Here is a 21,300-nt window from a genome sequence, read left to right as displayed (position 1 = left end):
TCCACTTGGGGTCAAGTTGACAGTCAACCATGCAGGTGATAGTGTGGTTAGAAGAAAAACGTGCTGTGTTGGCACCCGGTTGTAATTACCACAACTCGCACCTACAGGTCTGGAGTGGAGGTTTGACATGTCTTTATTTTACAAATGAGTCAGATGGACATGTTTAGGATTATTCAGCCTTGTGAAAGGTATGTGCATTATTAAGTGGCATTTTAGTTGAATATTGTGTCATTTGCATTTTGGGGCGTTCTAAAAACATTTTGGGAGTCTTGTGCTAACTGACTAAACTCTCATCTCGCACACGAGATAAAATGAGTTGTAAGATCTTTGCTGATATTAGATCAGTCTGTGACCCTCGTGCCGCTCACTAGGATTGTTTTTATCTGAGAGACTTTGGCCGATATCATTTTTCAAAGTGAGAATCCACCAGCACAGCAAGAGTAATCCATCTTGGTACTGCTGACAATTTCCTGTGGAACACGTGCATGCTCTTTATTCCTCAAGGAATACCTCAGCACATGAGAGATGAATATCTGTGAAGCAGGAGAGCAATTTGTGATTAAAAGATTCCTCTGGAAGAACATCCACAAACCCTTTGTGGCACGGTCCGATAAACTCCGTCCTTGCAAGGCAATTACCGGTACAGTCTCATAATTTTCCACTGAAGGGAATTAAGTAATTCTCAGTGAGCCCATGTCATTAATATACCTTGCTATGAAATGCAGATTTATAAAACAGTTTGTCCTCGATGGCTTGTTTATACTTAGATTTTCAGCTATAGATTAACATGATGAATATTGCGTCTTAAAATCTTTTGAGCCATACATAGTAACCATTTTCCAGAATGAAGCTATTAGTTAAGGTCTAATGAATTCTTTTTAGGATGTTTTGGACCTGTGTTGTAAAATGCATAAACGTCAGCATTTCATAAAGTGAGGGATTCAAGCTTTCAGTCCAACATTAGTCTCGCTTGTGATTGTTCTAATAAAGCATTAGTATTGTCTCAAATGCTGCCATGCTGTCACAACTGTGGTGTGAAGTGGTCCAAGACACAGCTCGAGGCAGAATCTGTCACATTTATATCCAACGTACTTAGACAAGCAAAAACAAAAGAAGCAATTCACACAAGAGGATGAACGATGTGATGAGACTGAGTTAAAAATAAATGATTGGCTGAAACTGAAGGATGAGGCAGGGTTTAAGAGACTATGTTACACCAATGACAAATACATGGATAAAACAGACAAATGTGATACAGTAGATATTGTTTAATATATCAGAGAACCATCCATTAGTTAAGATATTGCAACCTATTGGACTGACTGTGGTGTTGGTTTAGAAAAGGACTGTTTTTGAAGAAGTAACAAAGGCAATTGTTGGTTGCACTTCAGCCACTGCTAATGTGGCTAATAGGGCGGGAAATATCTCCACCTTTGATGTCAGTCAAGTGATGCTTTCATAAATGGTCAAATGGTCATATTATATTCTTATAAAACTGTAATTGAGCTGCTATAAAATATGTGATTTGTGCTCTTTACTTAACTTTTACTTAAAGTTCTTTACTGTAGTTCTTTACTGTAGCTGCATAATGTCACCAAACGTTATGGATAATGGAAGTGTTCACAGTTGAAATCCGTTATGGAAAAAAAAAAGTTACTGAGAAATAAAATATTTATATAATATATATATAATATATATATATATATATATATATATATATATATATATATATATATATAGCCGTCACCTCATCATGGTGGAGGGGTTTGTGTGTCCCAATTATCCTAGGAGCTAAGTTGTCTGGGGCTTTATGCCCCTGGCAGGGTCCCCCATGGCAAATAGGTCCTAGGTGAGGGACCAGACAAAGCACGGCTCCAAAAAGCCCTATGACGAGTACAATAAATGGATTCAGGTTTCCCTTCCCTGGACGCGGGTCACCGGGGCCCCCCTCTGGAGCCAGGCCTGGAGGTGGGGCTCGAAGGCGAGCGCCTGGTGGCCGGGCCTGCACCTATGGGGCCCGGCCGGGCACAGCCCGAAAGAGTAACGTGGGTCCCCCTTCCCATGGGCTCACCACCTGTGGGAGGGGCCATTGGGGTCGGGTGCAGTGTGAGCTGGGCGGTGGCCGAAGGCGGGGACCTTGGCGATCCGATCCCCGGCTACAGAAGCTGGCTCTAGGGACGTGGAATGTCACCTCTCTGGCAGGGAAGGAGCCCGAGCTGGTGTGTGATGTTGAGAAGTTCCGATTAGATATAGTCGGACTCGCCTCCACGCACAGCTTGGGCTCTGGTAGCAGTCCTCTCAAGAGGGGTTGGACTTTCTTCCACTCTGGTGTTGCCCACGGTTAGAGGCACCGAGCAGGTGTGGGTATACTTATTGCTCCCCGGCTCGGCGCCTGTACGTTGGGTTTCACCCCGGCAGACGAGAGGGTAGCCTCCCTCTGCCTTCGGGTGGGGGGACGGGTCCTTACTGTTGTTTGTGCCTATGCACCAAACAGCATTTCAGAGTACCCACCCTTTTTGGAGTCCTTGGAGGGGGTGCTGGAGAGCGCTCCCGCTGAGAACTCCATCGTTCTGCTGGGGGACTTCAATTCTCACGTGGGCAATGACGGTGAGACCTGGAAAGGCGTGATTGGGAGGAACGGCCCCCCCGATCAGAACCCGAGCGGTGTTCTGTTATTGGACTTCTGTGCTCATCACGGATTGTCCATAACGAACACCATGTTCAAGCATAAGGGTGTCCACACGTGCACTTGGCACCAGGACACCCTAGGTCGCAGTTCGATTATCGACTTTGTGGTTGTGTCATCGGACTTGCGGCCGCATGTCGGGTATAGAGAGGGGCGGAGCTGCCAACTGATCACCACCTGGTGGTGAGTTGGCTCCGATGGTGGGGGAAGATGCCGGTCCGACATGGCAGGCCCAAACGTATTGTGAGGGTCTGCTGGGAACGTCTGGCGGAATCCCCTGTCAGAAGGAGTTTCAACTCCCACCTCCGACGGAACTTTGCTCATGTTCCGGGGGAGGCGGGGGACATTGAGTCCAAGTGGACCATGTTCCGCGCCTCCATTGCTGAGACGGCCGACCGGAGCTGTGGCCGTAAGGTGGTTGGTGCCTGTCGTCGCGGCAATCCCCGAACCCGTTGGTGGACACCAATGGTGAGGGATGCCGTCAAGCTGAGGAGTCCTATCGGGCCTTTTTGGCCTGTAGGACTCCTGAGGCAGCTGATGGGTACCGGCTGGCCAAGTGGAATGCAGCTTTGGTTGTTGCTGAAGCTAAAACTCGGGCATTGGAGGAGTTTGGTGAGGTCATGGAGAAAGACTTCCGGATGGCTTTGAGGAAATTCTGGTCCACCATCCGGCATCTCAGGAGGGGGAAGCAGTGCACCATCAACACTGTGTATAGTGGGAATGGGGCGCTGCTGACCTCGACTCGGGTCGTTGTGAGCCGGTGGGGAGAATACTTCGAAGACCTCCTCAATTCCATCGACACGCCTTCGCATGAGGGAGCAGAGTCTGGGTTCTCTGAGGCGGGCTCTCCTATCTCTGAGGTCGAGGTCACCGAGGTGGTTAAAAAGCTCCTCGGTGGCAAGGCCCCGGCCGGGTGTGGAAGAGATTCGCCTGGAGTTCCTCAATGCTATGGATGTTGTAGGGCTGTCCTAGTTGACACGCCTCTGCAACATCGGGGACAGTGCCTCTGGATTGGCAGACTGGGGTGGTGGTCCCCCTTTTTAAGAAGGGTGTGTTCCAACTACAGGGGGATCACACTCCTCAGCCTCCCTGGTAACGTCTATTCAGGGGTGCTGGAGAGGAGGGTCCGTCGGGAAGTTGAATCTCAGATTCAGGAGGAGCAGTGTGGTTTTCGTCCTGGCCGTGAAACAGTGTACCAGCTCTACACCCTTGGCAGGGTCGTCGAGGGTGCATGGGAGTTCGCCCAACCAGTCTAGATGTGTTTTGTGGACTTGGAGAAGGCGTTCGACCGTGTCCCTCGTGGGGTCCTGTGGGGGGTTCTTCGGGAGTATGGGGTTCCGAACCCAATGATACCGGCTGTTCGGTCCCTGTACGACCGGAGTCAGAGTTTGGTCCGCATATCTGGCAGTAAGTCGGACTCGTTTCCGGTGAGGTTTGGACTCCGCCAAGGCTGCCCTTTGTCACCGATTCTGTTCATAACTTTTATGGACAGAATTTCTAGGCGCAGCGAGGCTTAGAGGGGGCCCGGTTTGGTGGCCTCAGTATTGCATCTCTGCTTTTTGCTGATGATGTGGTTCTGTTGGCTTCATCAAGCCGTGACCTCCAACTCTCACTGGAGCAGTTCGCAGCCGAGTGTGAAGCGGCTGGGATGAGAATCAGCACCTCCAAATCTGAGACCATGGCCCTCAGTCGGAAAAGGGTGGCGTGCCCTCTCCAGGTCGGGGATGAGATCCTGCCCCAAGTGGAGGAGTTCAAGTATCTTGGGGTCTTGTTCACAAGTAAGGGAAGAATGGAACGGGACATTGAGAGGCAGATCGGTGGAGCGTCTGCAGTGATGTAGATCCTTTGTATCGATCCGTTGTGGTAAAGGAGCTAAGCAGAAAGGCGAAGCTCTCGATTTACCGGGTGATCTTATGTTCCTACCCTCACCTATGGTCATGACCTTTGGGTCGAGTGGTTAGAGTGTTAGCCTCACAGTTCTGAGGAGTGTGGTTCAATCCCAGGTCCTGCCTGTGTGGAGTTTGCATATCTTAAAATTGCTAAATCGTCTTTGTGGACTTAGTTACTTTTGTTGCTGCCATCATGTTTTCTCAGCCTCACGATTGGTTGTTTTTCATCCATAGACAGCTCTTTGGTTTGTATTTTGGTTATACCTCTAACTAGTATAAATAGTAACACAAATTAACTCTGTCTGGACTAGTTGCTTTTCTGTTATTGACTCTGTTTTGAGTGGACCTGATGACTCCCTCTTTTTTCCTTACTTTTTTTACTTCAAATTTGCCTATGTCTAGCATGATGATGATGATGACCTAATGCCCATCAGAGTTCCTTGTGGTAATGCTGATGATTAGACTTTACACTGATCTGATCGGTATCGGACGATAATTAGCATTTTATAATGACTGGCTGATCGGCTTTAATGTCACAATTTGCAAAAGACATTTACTCCACTCCCCTGTCTTGTACAGTATATTCGAATCCAAAAGCTAGTTTATTTTTAGCCTTGTCGCATGTCGTTTGACGTAGTACTCTAAATATCTGACCACCAATAAAGTTATTTAAAAAAAAACATGTCGACCATAAAACACGTAATGCCCCCACTACAAGTCAAATTTGGTCTTTCACGATTGCACTATGTCAGACTACTGCAATAAAATGTTGTACTCCCATACCACCGCATCCCATTTTTTACGATCACTGGGCTTCATCTTGTCACCTCAACCGCGACCAGTTACACTCGTCACCATGGCGACAACAACAATAATGGATCGCGGCGTGTGTTTATAAGAACAAAATGGGGAAAAACGTGTTGGTGGTCACCAGTGTTCAGAGAGAACGTTCGTTTAAGGCTTGCTTGAAGTATGTTCACGTACTTTTAATACGGTACCACTCACAAGCAGGCAACAAAACGTTATGTAGCCTGGCAAGCTAGTCCTCGCACTAACGGTTGTAAGCGAACATGCAGGTGTTCTGTCGAACCATGCTCTAAAGTTTTGGTTTGTGTGAAGTAATTTAATTACAATAAAGAAATTTAATTACAGTAAGTTAGCATCCATTATTTCTGTCATGTTGTAATGTTGGTTTGACCTGACTGATTTGAATAGATGATCTGACTAGAGCAGTGACTTCCAAGCTTTACTGAGCCAAGGCACGTATTTTACAATTGAAAAATCTCACGGCACACCCGCAAACAATAATGTCACAAAAAGTGGATACATTAATTACTGTATGTACTTCCTGGCATCCAATAGAAGACCATTCGTTTGTTCTGTCTGTCACTATGCCTCATTGGCATACATAGATGAACAAAGATACATTATTTCTTGTAAATAAATATTTTTTTGAGCAATTAAGTGCACAGGTATATACAGTAAATGAACAAGTCATTTAAATAGACACATTGCTCCATCTTGTGATCGGATCGGTGATCGGTTATGGTTTTTTAAAATTCGCTGATTGGTGATCTGTCCCAAAAATCCTGATCGTGTAAAGCCTACTGCTGAGCCATGTGATAGGATAAGAGTCATTGGTACAGTTCTGTGTATAGCAAAAATCTACAACCCCAATTCCAATGAAGTTGGGACATTGTGTTAAACATAATTAAAAACAGAATACAATGATTTGCAAATCATGTTCAACCTATATTTAATTGAATACACTACAAAGACAAGATGTTTAATAAACTAATATTTAATAAACGTGATTGTTTTTAGCAAATAATCATTAACTTAGACTTTTATGGCATCAAAAAAGCTGTGACAGGTGGCAAAAAAGATTGAGAAAGTTGAGGAATGCTCAACAAACACCTGTTTGGAACATCCCACAGGTGAACAGGCTAATTGGGAACAGGTGGGTGCCATGATTGGGTATAAATGGAGCTTCCCTGAATTGCTCAGTCATTCACAAGCAAAGATGGGGCAAGGTTCACCTCTTTGTGAACAAGTGCGTGAGAAAATAGTCAAACAGTTTAAGGACAATGTTCCTCAACGTACAATTGGAAGGAATTTAGGGATTTCATCATCTACGGTCCATAATATCTTCAAAAGGTTCAGAGAATCTGGAGAAATCACTGCATGTAAGCGGCAAGGCCGAAAACCAACATTGAATGCCCGTGACCTTCGATCACTCAGGCGGCACTGCATCAAAAAATGACATCAATGTGTAAAGGATATCACCACATGGGCTCAGGAACACTTCAGAAAACCAATGTCAGTAAATACAGTTCGGCGCTACATCCGTAAGTGCAACTTCAAACTCTAATATGAAAAGCAAAAACCATTTATCAACAACACCCAGAAACGCCGCCGGCTTCTCTGGGCCCGAGCTCATCTAAGATGGACTGATGCAAAGTGGAAAAGTGTTCTGTGGTTCTGCGAGTCCACATTTCAAATTGTTTTTGGAAATTGTGCACGTCGTGTCCTCCGGGCCAAAGAGGAAAAGAACCATGCGGACTGTTATGGATGCAAAGATCAAAATCCGGCATCTGTGATGGTATGGGGCTGTGTTAGTGCCAATGGCATGGGTATCTTACACATCTGTGAAGGCACAATTAATGCTGAAAGGTACATACAGGTTTTGGAGAAACATACGCTGCCATCCAAGCAACGTCTTTTTCATCGACCCCCCTGCTTATTTCAGTAAGACAATGCCAAACTGCTGTACATCAAGCAAGAATGGGAAAATTCCACCTACAAAGCTTCAACAATTTGTGTCCTCAGTTCCCAAACGTTTATTGAATGTTGTTAAAAGAAAAGGTGATGTAACACAGTGGTAAACATGACCCTGTCCCAGCTTTTTTGGAACGTATTGCAGCCATAAAATTGTAAGTTTATGATTATTTGCTAAAAACAATTCAGTTTATCAGTTTGAACATTAAATATCTTGTCTTTGTAGTGTATTCAATTAAATATAGGTTGAACATGATTTGCAAATCATTGTATACTGTTTTTATTTGTTTAACACAACGTCGCAACTTCATTGGAATTGGGGTTGTATATCAATTACACCTGTATTGACAGCTCTCTTTTTTTTAACCCTTGTCAGCCGATCTGTCAACTGAAAGTGCAATAACAGCAACATCAGGTGTATACTTGCTAGTTGATATCTAACCTTGACCTTTATCCTTGATGTTGACAATTTCACAAAGCAGCAGTATGAGCATTTGTCGGATATAATCCTGCCTGAACCAGAAATTTGAGAGGCTTCGCGATTGTAGTGTTAAGTTTAGCAGGCATCACCGTCTCAGGACTGTGCTGCACAGTCGGACTTGATTTATGACTCTGGCGGGGCACTTTCTCAACTGCAACATACACGATGGAACCCACTGGAGGGGGCAACCTTTCAATTCATCGAAACAGATGCACCGCCAATACAATTTAGGGTTTATAAAACATTCAACAGCATCAAAGCACGTTCAGAGGATATGGTGACCTTGTCTTTTTCAGGGTCTCTGGCCTCCAGCATTGTTGGAAACAGTGAGGTTTTGACACAATTATGATTCCAAACGTCTCTGGCAGGTAGGTCGATGACTGTCAGTTGGGCTTAGTGATGGTTATACAGACACGCCTCATCTTATCTGTGCAGCAAACAGAATGACACATATTCCCCTGTGCTGTTTTTCTCCACGCCCGTGCTTTACATGCAGTTAACTGGTATTTTGGAAGGAAGACTGGCGGATTTTGTTTTGAGTTGAGTAAGCTGTGTAGGGTGCATTGAGGCAAGGATCCAATGTAGAAGGGTTTAGCTGAGACTAATTATTTGGTCAATTCACCTATAAGCTTGTGACCGTCTTGCTTCCTGTGGTGTCATGGCTGAGTAATTCCACTGATAGAATCTTAACCTCTATTTTCACAAGCCCAGGTTATTTACCCTGTTAATTAAGTAGGCAGACACACAGGCCTGCACCCTGCAGTCACACTGCCAGTCAGCCATGGCATATCAGAGTCTATATGTATTCATGAACAGTCCTGCTCAGAACTCTCAAAATTGTCATTATGCATATTGTTTGCATGTTGAATCCTTAGAAGTCTGCATCTGCTCTTTGACAGCACTGGTAAGTTAGTGTGTTTCTGCAGAAAGTGAGCAAATATTATTCTACTACATGTATTTGAACAGGAGACTTCAGAAAGCTCCAACCGACACTTTGTTCCAAGCTGTCAACACACACAATATTCATGCCTTTTTGGGACTGGTTATTGGCACTGCAGCACTTTCCTCTTACAGTATAGATTTTTTTCCAACAGATCAAAGACAAAATATGTCGAGTGAACCATCAAATCAAGGGTTTCAAGTATCTTTTTGATTGAGAGGAAAGACATGCCTGCATGTGTTAATGGCATCTCAAAGAGAATTTAAGGAAATAACAAAAAACGTTTTTTTTTTTCATTTGGAGTTGGCTCTTTCCTGTGATTTCCACTTCACAGTGGGCATGACGGCAGCTCTGTGACTGATGTTGTGTGTCTCTTTCATCGCAAGAAGGATCAGCACTGCACAGCCACTGTCCTCTGAGGCTTGATCTACCCCAAAATACACACCTCTGTTTTTCAGTCACTCAGTCACCGAGTCACCCTGTCACCCTGTTTAAAATAATCCGTCTGATAGGACCGATATTCCTGTGTCCATTAAAACTGTGTGGATGAAAGTAATGACACTTATGTTCCCCTCACCAGTGAATAATTGATACCTGCCCCTTTGCTAGCATCCCCTAGGATGGAGATGGAAAAGTCTTCTCGTATAATGGGCACACTGCACAGACATGTCGTCTGGGCCATAGGAGAGAAATGAGAATGAAATGTAGGTGAGGCTCAATCTCTTATTCACCACTGGCGTGTCACGACTGATTTGTACTTTATGTGACCCTGTCTGCTCTTCCATTACCTTCAAACAAGAATAACGAACAAACAGACAAACGGTCAGTGAAGCTTTCCAATATGGATGGCTAAAAAAAAGAATACAGTGCAAATCTAAGAATGGGCTTGGGATTTTTGGGATTGAACTCCCTGTATGATCCATTGTGCTTACTTTCAGCAACAATGGTTCAGTCTGAGTGAACTGACCCTTTTCTTATACTGCATTTACACTAAGCTCCCGGCGGCCATGGCAGCCCAGGTTTTGGCCACTGTGCACAAAACGGGGTGGTCGTTAGACACCATGGGGGGACAGGATGGGCATTTTCCAATCCGCTTATTCTCACTTGGGTCGCGGGCCTGCTGGAGCCTATCCCAGCTGACTCTGGGCGAGAGCCAGGGTATACCCTGAACTGTTTTCCAGCCAATCGCAGGGCACATATAAACAAACGATCATTCGCACTCACATTCACACCTACGGGCAATGTAAAGTCTTCAGTTACCCTACCATGCATGTTTTTTGGGATGTGGGAGGAAACCGGAGTACCCGGAGAAAACCCACGCAGGCACGGGGAGAACATGCAAACTCCACATAGGTAAAGCCGGATTTGAACCCGGGTCCTCATAACTGTGACGCAGATGCGCTAGCCAGTCTTCCACCATGCCGTCCTCGTACATAATAATATATTGTAATTGAATGTATATGATTGGCTTCACTTGGTCATTTGTGCTACTGATCTGCTATTCAGGTAGGTATAATGTTTTCGAAAAGGCATCCTCAATTCTTAAGGCCTCTTTATACTCCCACGCTTGCGCGGCCGACAACGCCCGCATTGCGTCACATGACCGACGAATTGGCCCGCGCGGCCTCTCTGCACACGGCAAAAATTGTTGCTGCGGGTAGAATGCCGCCGAGATCATCTCTCGTGATTGGTCGATTTTAGTCACCTCCTGTGATGATGTAATCAGCGTTCCTCCCGGTTCCACAGAGCACCTACGCCGTCGCCTTCTCCATCGATTTTGCAGCATAATTAAACGTATCATCTAGTCATCTACGTCCATTTGTTCTAGCAGACCATGTTCCACGGTCGCCATTGTTGTGGCTTTGTTCCTTGTTACGGAAAGGAAACAGCTACCGGAAATGGCCCAAAAAATTCAGAGGAAACTCCACCCTGTGGCGTCCTAGCCAATATCAGCCCCCGAGGAGAACTGCAGCACACTTTCAAAACAGCGCACGTGTGTTGCGTGCGAGTATAAAGGCAAACTGCGTGCGGGATAGCTGTAGTGACGTCAGGGCGGTCGCCGTATAAAGAAGCATTTACCGTCAGGGAGAAACTCCTTATGTTTAGTTATGTGTAGTGTTCAAAGTTCTGTCATTTCTGACTGACTGTCAGACAGTCAGTGCTTGTGCCTGAGTCCTGAATTCTGATTTCATGAGAAAGCCATGGAGGCAGGCTGTGTCTAAGGAGGTGAGATCCTGTGTGTATATAGAAGTAAGCAGAAGGTTAGACAACTTCTTTGTTGTGATTTTGACGTCCTTACGGACAATTGTCCTTTGTTGATCGACCACCTCGTAATGCTTTCAACGTCTGGTCAGGCACTACAATTATCTGGCTTGCAAAATGAAGCAATTTTTGATTGGGCTACTAGAAAGAGCCCTCTCGTAAGATAGCAGGACTGTTTTGCTGCCCCAATTTCTTTTTAAAAAGTGGTAAATGCTATTTGTCAACAAGCTAGCAGAGATAAAATGTTGCATTTTGTATTTAAATTTCATATTAGTTTTCCATCCATCCATCCACCCATCCATCCATTTTGTACCGCTTGTACACATTAGGGTTGCGGGTGAACTGGGCCAATTCTGGCTGAGTTTGGGCAGGAGCTGAGGTCCACCAGCGAGAAAATCACAGCCCAAATATCGACAAATAACTATTCAGACTCACGTGTACACCAGTGGATAATTTAAAGTCTTGTGGGAGGACGCCAGAGAAATAAGGATTTGTGCATAACTGTCAGCCTTCAGTTGATTCTGCATTGAGAGGTTCTTGAGACTCTGGCGACACCAGCAGCTTCAAATGCCTGCCTGTTGTGCAACAGTGGCCTTTTAACAGCCTTGCTCTTTATATATTTACCTGACAGAAACTTTGAAAATGGAAGAATGGATGTCTTCATTGCTTTCGCAAGGCATTAAACTATTCCATGCTTTTGAGGAACACGTTTCCTTATTATGCAAAAAACTGACTTGCTGAATACTGTGTAGCAACCACTTTAAGTAGTTTTCCTATAATTAAGTTGACCTGACAAACAAATTTTTAAACATGATTGAGATTGCGGTCAGCGATCTAAAAAGACAGGAGAAGCAATATTTGCTTAACTTACCCAGAAAAACTAAAAAGAAGAAAAAAGAAAATGTTTTAACTTAAATCATGTATGCATAATAAACCATGTATCTACACCATATTAACCTATTCAATTTTGGAGCACATTAGCTGTCAATTGTTCAATCAGACCATGCGTTTTATAAGTGCTTACTCATATTGGGTCATTTTTTTATTGCCAGACTTTGGCACCCTCTCCTATGTCCCCCTGGTCTGCACTCACACTGCTCCATAGCATTCTGGCCTCACTGTACAACGCTGTATTACCACAACTTTCCTAACAATTTGGATTATTTGTAGTCAATTCTTTTTTACAGTATTTCTATTGTAAGGGGGTAGTTATCATTATTAACTCCCGAGGGGGGCGATTGCGCACATTCATTTGTGCATGAGCATAATGAATTAAGTGTATTGAACTTGAGAGAGATCAGAGTAATTGCAATAGCCAGACAAACACGACTTTGTGTTAAGTGTCTCCAAAACAATGCATGCAACATTAAAAATAAATGAATAAAACAAGCAGTCAGATGCCTCCCCTGACATTAGCTTGAACAAGAACAACCTCACCACTGTACTACACAGTCTCTGGGTTTGGAGTTCTGACTCTTTTGCCTGTTATCCTGTTATCATGTCAACAATGCTATTTTGTAGACACAAAAAGTCAAGTCATTCATATTTACACTTGGATAATTTGGCATTGATAAGTTGGTCTACCTTTGAGTTCCTCAACAGTGCCTAGTTTTCAAGGGCACAGTTTTCCTTTTATTGCCTCTTATTATTAAGACAAAGTTAAAACATTTTCAGCGTTTTTTTTTTTTTACCTTTTTAGAAGTACTCGGACTGTATGGTGACTGTATAAAGGGCATTCTGTTCGCGAGCCATTTGTTCTACCTCTTCTCTTGGGTTAAGGCCTCCCGGACGTCTTTCCGCATTGCCTGGAACCTTTTGAGGTGATCCTTTACTGCAGGAACCGCCACCTCCTGCTTTTGTTCCCTAAATAATGGAGGTTGGAAGTCGTAGCAAGCCATGAATGGGGACATACCGGTCGCGGAGGGAGGAGAACTGAGGACCTGGGTCAGAGATGATATCGATGGGGATTCCGTGGAGTTTAAAGACATGTTGGACAAGCAGGTTAGCAGTTTCAAAGGCAGAGGGTAGCTTGGGGAGGGAAATGTAATGGACGTGCTTAGAAAATCGATCAACAATAGTGAAAATTATAGTGTTACCTTCAGAAAGGGGTAGGAAGGTCCAAGGCGATGTGGGGCCAAGGACGGCTCAGGATGGGTAAGGGGCGCAGCAGACCAGCTGTGGGCAGGTGTGAAGTCTTCCCTCGGGCACAGAAGGAGCAGGCTTGGACGAATTCCCGGGTGTCTTTAACCAGGCTGGGCCACCAGTAATGTTGCTGGATAAAATGGATGGTGCGGGTGATGCCGGGATGACAGATGAGCTTGGAATTGTGGGCCCACTGAAGGACATCAGAGCGTGCGGAATCGGGTACGAATAGTTGGTTCAGAGGTCCGATCTTGGGATCTGGGTGTCTCTTGAGCGTGTTTGACAATCTGTTCAATTTTTCATGTGGCTACCCCAACAAAGCAGGAGGAGGGGAGGATAGTTTCGTGTTCTGCAGGGCTGGAGCGCGGTGAGTATATGTGAGACAGTTTTCTGTTGTGGGATCCAGGTCGGAAGGAGAGGCTGAAATTAAATCAGCTCTTTGTTGCCAACGTCGTAGTTCCGTTCAGCGGGAGATAGATGATGGGAAAAGAAAGCACAGGGATGAAGTTTTTGGGAAAAGGGGTCCCGCTGTGAGGGAACGGCCCCTGCCCCAGTATCCGAGGCGTCAACCTCCACCACGAACTGGAGGGAGGGGTCGGGATGTTGGAGGATGCACTGGTGAAAAGGGTCTTGAGTTGGTCGAAGGCTTGGGATGCTGCCGGGGTCCATTGAAACGGCGAGCTAGTGGATATAAGGCCAGTGAGAGGGATTGCGACTTTACTGTAATTGCGGCTGAAGCAAGTTGGGGAATCCAAGGAAACGTTGTAGTGCTTTGCTGTTGGTGGGAGTGGGCCAGTTAAGCCTATTTTCATTTATTTATTAAGAAGAGGAATATTTTAATTACGTTATAGTTTATAACATGAGTTTATAAACATTTTATATATATATATTTGTATCTGTGCTATACTTGAACAACAACTTTTTTTAACACCCCATTTGTATATTTTGACCACAGGGTTTCCATGTTGGATAATGGTAATCTTCGCATATGGAACGTAACCAAATCAGATGCTGGACCGTACACGTGCATGGCAAGGAACCAGTTTGGTGTGGCCAGTAGCACAGGAAGTGTCACCGTCAAAGGTAATTTCAATTTGCATTTCCTACTTACCAGAACAAGAGTATTTGGGCTTCATAAACCACATCCAGTGGTGCTTTTGGATACAAGTGACCCAACAGGAGGTTTTTTTTTTTTTTTTTAGATATAATCTGTCATACAGCCAAATAGTTTTGAGGTATGTGCGCTGTATCGTTGCAGTGAGCTCAACTCAACTCACTTTTTTTTCATTACAAGTAGCAGTTTGGCAGATAGTGAACAATTCTTCAAAACAGAGGTTTCAAGCTGATTATTTCCACTCCCAATTAAAGTTCACTGTCAAATTAAACAAACAAAAAGAAATACATTGTGTTTTAAAACAACTACATAACCTTGCCTTAAAGTCTGCTGAATGGGAATAGTTGTCTAAAAGTGTTTGTACGCTGAAGTTTTAAAAATCACAAAGAAACAAAAAGTTCAATTTTTAATAGCTCATTCTTCAGAGGTGTTGAAATCACTCGGCACTCTCCCTTACTGCCTCTGGTGTCATCAGAGCATATTCTGTGTGGGAAAAGACCTCATGTTGGTAGAGCATCTGCAGTGGGGACTGCATTGCTGCTCTGGTGCTGTGACTTATTATGCTTCATTAAAGATTTATGTGAACTGGGTATAAAGTGCGTGCCTTTCTTTTCTTTTTCAACAGGGGATAGTATCATAACCCCCTCTAGTTTTTCAGGGACTTGCTAACATGTTTAGTGAACTATACCCTCCCTGTGAGCTGCTTTCACTAAGATTGCCTGCTTCATTCATGATATTTATTTATTTTTTTCTGCTTTGACCTTCGTTGTCAGCCTTATTTATTGGATTTATTAGATTCCTGATATTTATATGCTGGCTTCAGGAAATTGGGGGGGGGGGTAGTTTGCTGTTCATTAATATCTATATTGCAACAGAATATTGGAATATTTGAACATTTCGTCAAGACTCAACAAAACAATTCAGCAAACTTGTCCGGTAAGTGGTTATGTTGTTCAGTATAATTGCATCCAAGCACAGTTGGTTGTGTACTGTGCTGTCAAAGAAAGAAGATTAATCACCATAGGGTCAACAAATGAAAATGTGTTAATTAAATGATGTCAATAATTTCCAACTGCCTAAACCAGTGATTCTCAAAGTGTGGCATGAGTATCACTAGTGATACGTGGGCGCTCTCTAGTGGTACATGAAAGAACCACTGAATTAAATAACATATATAATATTTTGTATATAATTATATACAACTTAGGTACAGTAAATGTCATTTTTAGGACTAAAACCTCAGCCTCTGTATTTTTTGGACTGTGTTTTAATGTCAGCCATGGTGGTAAATATAATAAATAAATAAATATAAGAAATATAATCTAAATATATTTTGGGGTGGTAAAGTTTCAGAACCTCTTACCTAAACTATAGAAAGTAAAGCAATAATTGTTGTAACAGTTGTTTTCACTCAGTATGGAAAAAAAAGCCACACCCTCTTCACTCTACTATCTAACTTTTGTTTCTCGTAAGAGGACTATCTGGGAAATATTTTGCAATGTGTCTTCTAGAAAGCACATGCCCATTGAATGAATTGTACTCTCCCGTTCATTACTTTCAGATTTGTATGATAATTTAATAAATTGCGTGAACATCAATAGTCACATTAAAGCCAATCATGTATGATAAATATTGAATAAATATTTTTACACACAAAAAAATCCACCTCCCATCATTAAATTTGGCGAACATTCTGGTCCAACTGTGTCATCGTAGATTACTTAAATCAAGATGTTTCCTTTTCTCTGTTGAATTATAAAACAGATTTAATAAATTATGAATGCTAGAAAGTCAGCAGCAGTCACGAATGTGGAAGAGAGCTTTGAGTGCACATTTCAGCTGATTTTTGACAATCCCTCGCTCTTCCCCCCAATTGAGAAATCTTCTACAAAAATGAAACCTGTGTAGAATTTAAGAAAAGCTAAAATTGGGCCAGGGAATATGGTGCAGTGTTTTTAAAGAAATCATAATGAATTCCTTTTGTCTTTATGTCTGTCAATCACACAATCTTTGTAATTCTACACAAGATGATGATATGATTGTGTTATTGCCTCTACCCTCCGGCAGTTAGGGGCCATGTTGAAACTGCTGCTCGCTGCAGGTTCAGATTGATGTCTGCATGTGTGATTTGCCAAACAAGCTGCAAGGAATGGAGCCTGGTAATGTCTTCTCAGCATAAATAGACTTTGCAGTTATGTACTTTGCTTTATCAGGTAGTCGGGGTTTATTTGACACACATTTGCTCCTTTTCCATCATCATATGTACATGCAGTTTTCTGCAGCTGATGTACAAATATGATTCTGTGCCTTTCTGTCACATTTGATATTGTCTGATAAATGAGACATAATTTACATGCATTATTTGAGTGAGAATTGGAAACCAATTTAGTGGGGGATAAATGTGTGTTTTCGGAGCAGCTCTTATGGGAGATGACAGTATTATATTCCAATTGACTTCGGTAATATGAATGCTGAAAAATAGCTGTCAGAAAGCTTTCTAAATATCCTGGCGTAAATGAGTCACCTCGAAAACAGCAAAGGAGGAGCAGTCACAATAAATGAGCCTTGTTAATGTCCACATTATGACAACACTGGGGGGATATTAGCAGATTAATTGCATTTTATTAGAGATACACTTGCTGAATTTACAACCTCAATTCCAATGAAGTTGGGTCGTTGTGTTAAACATATATCAATAATAATCACAATAATAATCATTAACTTAGAATTTGATGGCTACAACACGTTCCAAAAAAGCTGGGACAGGTGGCAAGCTTGGACAGGTGGCAAAAAAGACTGAGAAAGTTGAGGAATGCTCATCAAACACCTGGTTGGAACATCCAACAGGTGAACAGGCAACTTGGGAACAGGTGGGTGCCATGATTGGGTATAAAAGGAGCTTCCCTGAATTGCTCAGTCATTCACAAGCAAAGCTGGGGCGAGCTTCACCTCTTTGTGAACAAGTGCGTGAGAAAATAGTCGAGCAGTTTAAGGACAATGTTCCTCAACGTAGAATTGCAAGGAATTTAGGGATTTCATCATCTACAGTCCATAATATCATCAAAAAGGTTCAGAGAATCTGGAGAAAACACTGCATGTAAGCGGCAAGGCCGAAAACCAACATTGAATGCCGTGACCTTCGATCCCTCAGGCGGCACTGCATCAAAATCCGACATGAATGTGTAAATGATATCACCACATGGGCTTAGGAACACTTCAGAAAACCAATGTCAGTAAATACAGTTCGGCGCTACATCCGTAAGTGCAACTTGAAACTCTACTATGCAAAGCAAAAAACATTTATCAACAACACACAGAAACACCGCTGGCTTCTTTGGCCCAGAGGGGACTCCCGGGCTGGCTTGAGTAGGCTGACGTGAAAAGCAGGGTGGACCCGCATCGACCTTGGGAGCCTAAGCTTCACGGTGACAGGGTTGATGATCTTTGTGATGGGGAAGGGCCCAACGAACCTGGGAGCGAGCTTCTTGGACTCCACCCGGAGTGGAATATGTTTGGTAGAGAGCCAAACTCGCTGACCCACTTTGTAGTTCGGGGCCGGTGTCCTCCGACGGTCAGCAGCGGTTTTGTAGGACCGTCTCTGGCGCAGCAGCATCTGGCGGGCTCGCTCCCAGGTCCTCCTGCAGCGTCTCACCTAGGTCAATGCCGCTGGAACTGTGGACTCTGGAGCTATGGAAGGAAATAGAGATGGTTGGTAACCATGCACAACGTAAAAATGCGATAGACCAGTGGATGCAGAGGGGAGGGAATTGTGAGAGAATTTGACCCAAACCAGTTTTTGAGACCAGGATTGCGGCTCCTGTGAAGCGAGAGTCTGTGAGCCCAGTCTCCAGGTCCTGGTTCAGCCTCTCGGCTTGGCCGTTGGTTTCAGGGTGAAACCCAGATGACAGACTGACGGTAGCACCTATGAGATTGCAAAACTCCTTCCAAAATTGCGAAATGAATTGGGGACCCCTATCAGACACCACATTCTTGGGGAAACCATGGAACTTGAATACCTGGTGTATCATTAACTCTGCAGTGTCTTTAGCTGAGGGGAGTTTCGGGAGTGCAATGAAGTGAGCCATTTTAGAGAACCTGTCAACAGGTTAGTGTGAGCCCAGGGGATGACTCTTCCCCTTAAGGTCGGAACCACATAAAGCCTGTTTTCAGGGCAATTTTCTGGGCTAAGAGTGTTCTCCAGAACCTCCTTTACCGCAGTCTCAATGTCCCAAACAAAAGCAGAAACGAAACATGACTTGGGCAAAATGGTTTTAGGGTCGGACAAAGAATTCTCTGCGCAGAAAATGCGTGATAAAGCATCTGGCTTACCATTTTTAGAACCAGGTCGGTAGGATAACGTGAAATTGAATCTAGTGAAAAACAGAGCCCATCTTGCCTGCCTCACATTTAATCTCTTAGCAGACTTAAGATATTCCAGGTTCTTGTGATCTGTCCATACTAAAAACGGAATATGTGCCCCCTCTAGCCAGTGCCTCCACTCCACCAAAGCCACCTTGACTGCCAGCAGTTCACGGTCACCAATGTCATAATTTCTCTTGACTGAGGTCAGTTTTTTGGAGAGATAAGCACAAGGATGTAACTTACCATCCTTAAGAGATTTCTGGGAGAGCACTGCTCCTATAAGGACATCAGACGCATCAACTTCTACCACAAACAGCTGTTTGAAATCTGGCAAAGTAAGGATGGGAGCGGAGGTAAAGCGGTAAAGTTTCTGTAAAGCTGCCTGACAAAGCGGGTTCCATACAAAAGGTCTGTGTGGCAAGGTAAGATCATGCAAAGGCGAGGTTATAGAATAGAAATTTCTAATGAACCTTTTGTAGAAATTAGCGAACCCTAAGAACCTTTGTACGTCTTTGCGTGACGTGGGACTGGGCCAATTAGTCACGGCATCAACTTTGCAAGGGTCCATCTTGATTTCACCTGGAGCCAGCATGAACCCCAGAAAAGAAACGGATGCCTTGTGGAACTCACATTTCTCAGCCTTGACATATAGTTCATTCTTCAGTAACTGCTGCAACACAGAACGGAGATGAATGATGTGAGTCTCCTCATCAGGGGAGAATATCAAAATATCGTCTAAATATACAAAAACATACACATTCAACATGTCACGCAGGAAATCATTGAAAAAGTTCTGGAACACAGCTGGAGCGTTAGTTAGTCCAAAAGAAATTGTTATGTGTAAAAATGTGAAATGACACAGGTAAAAAGTATTGAACACGCCAACTGGTACTTATTTAATACTTTGTACAAAAGCGTTTGTTTGCAATGACAGGTTCAAGATGCCTCCTGTATGGAGAAACTAGTCACATGCATTGCTCTGGTGTGATTTTGGCTCATTCTTCCACACGAGCAGTCTTCAAATCTTGAAGGTTCCGTGGGCTTCTTTTATGGATCTTGGGTTTCAGTTCTTTCCATAGATTTTCGATTGGATTAAAGTCAGGTGATTGGCTGGGCAATTCTAGCAGCTTTATTTTTTCCCTGTTGGTTTGGTGTTGTGCAGTTCCATTTCTCCTCCAAACGTCGTGTGCATTACGGCATCCAAAGAGTTCAATTTTGCTCTCATCCGACCAGACTATATTGTTCCAGTATTTAACTGGCTTATTCAAGTGTCGTTCAGAAAACTTTACATGAGCTTTGACATGTTTTTTTTTTTAAGCAATGGGGTCTGTCATGATGAGCGTGCATACAGGCCATGGTGGCGAAGTGCATTACTCACTAATTTCCTTGTGACAACTGTACATGAAAATTCCAGGTCTTTTTAAAACTCTCCACATGTGGTCCTTGGCTCTTGGACAATTCTTCTGATTATTATTTGCACTCCTCTGTCAGAAATCTTGCGAGGAGCACTTGATCAAGGCATTTTTATGGTGATATGATTGAGGAAGCTCTGTGCTCTTACCCATCATGCGATATATCTTGATTCACACCTTGGCAATGAGACCTTTTTCTAGGCCATCAATTAGGACTGAACCAGCTGATATTCATTTGCACTGACAAGGGGCTGGATTGTGTTTGATTATATATAGATTTTAGGTGTTGTCTTGGCTTTCCATGCCTTTTTGCACCTCCCTTTCTTCATGTGTTCAATACGTTTTCCCTGTGTCATTTCACATTTTTACACACAACTTCATTTATGAGCTTATTTGTTCAACTTTCTTTGTTTGTATGGATTACTTGGGTTGTTCCCAACATCTGTTGAAATGTTTAGGTCAATAGCACCTTTGGAAGTATATTTAGTGAGAAAAATGGTGACGTGTTAAATACTTATTTCAGCCGCTGTATACACACCTGTATAGTTCATCCATCTATCCATTCTCAATACCGCTCATCCTGTTCAAGGTTGCAGGACGCTGGAGCCTATCCCAGCTGACTTCGGGCGAAAGGCGGACTACACCCTGAACTGGGTCAATCGCAGGGCACATACCTGTATAGTTTTAGTATACATATATATATATATATAGTATTGTCACTCTTCTATTCCATTTTATTTTTTAAATATTTTTGACAATATTGCTATTTTTTTCTGAAGTAAATTATTTTTGCGAACTGTTTGCTTACAAATTGCAATTGAAACAGATTTTGGTGGAAAAAAAGGTTTGTGTAGCATAGTGTAGCATAAATCGGAAGGAGTAAATGAGTGAATATGACAATGGGACAGTACAGTGTATATGGGTAATGAAAGATACAGGGCACGACTTATGAGATGTAACAAAAAAGGAAAACGGTATGGCGGTTGGTATCAGAAAGCAGCTCAAATAAAAAGGGTAAATTTCCTGCTAATGTTAAATTCATAACTCTTTCCAAATTCTAATGCATGCATGCATTATGCTGATAATGCGATGAGAACTCACTCTCAGAAAAAGAGCTGCATTTTTGTCTGGGATCGATGAATACAGAAAGAGTCTGGATGAAATGCAGATTCCGTCTTCTTGGACCTTTCAAGCAACCAGCTACACTGGTAGGCAGCGCACTCCTTCAGTGGAT

At 43.4% G+C, this 21,300-nt stretch overlaps 1 protein-coding gene across 4 annotated transcripts in view; it reads left to right on the top strand.

The window, feature by feature from the left end:
* The window catches only part of LOC133483989 (contactin-4-like), a 266,693-nt gene that overhangs the window by 187,678 nt on the left and 57,715 nt on the right, over positions 1–21,300 (top strand). For all 4 annotated transcript variants that reach the window (XM_061785986.1, XM_061785985.1, XM_061785983.1 and 1 more), the window contains exon 12: positions 14,134–14,261. In XM_061785986.1, coding sequence (XP_061641970.1) covers positions 14,134–14,261 — 128 coding nt within the window. The remainder of the gene's footprint in view (positions 1–14,133; positions 14,262–21,300) is intronic.

Source organism: Phyllopteryx taeniolatus, chromosome 9 (genome assembly GCF_024500385.1).
Source record: "Phyllopteryx taeniolatus isolate TA_2022b chromosome 9, UOR_Ptae_1.2, whole genome shotgun sequence".
NCBI classification, from domain to species: domain Eukaryota; kingdom Metazoa; phylum Chordata; class Actinopteri; order Syngnathiformes; family Syngnathidae; genus Phyllopteryx; species Phyllopteryx taeniolatus.
Note: the sequence above shows the minus strand (reverse complement) of the source record. Positions and strands in the feature narration are given on the sequence as shown.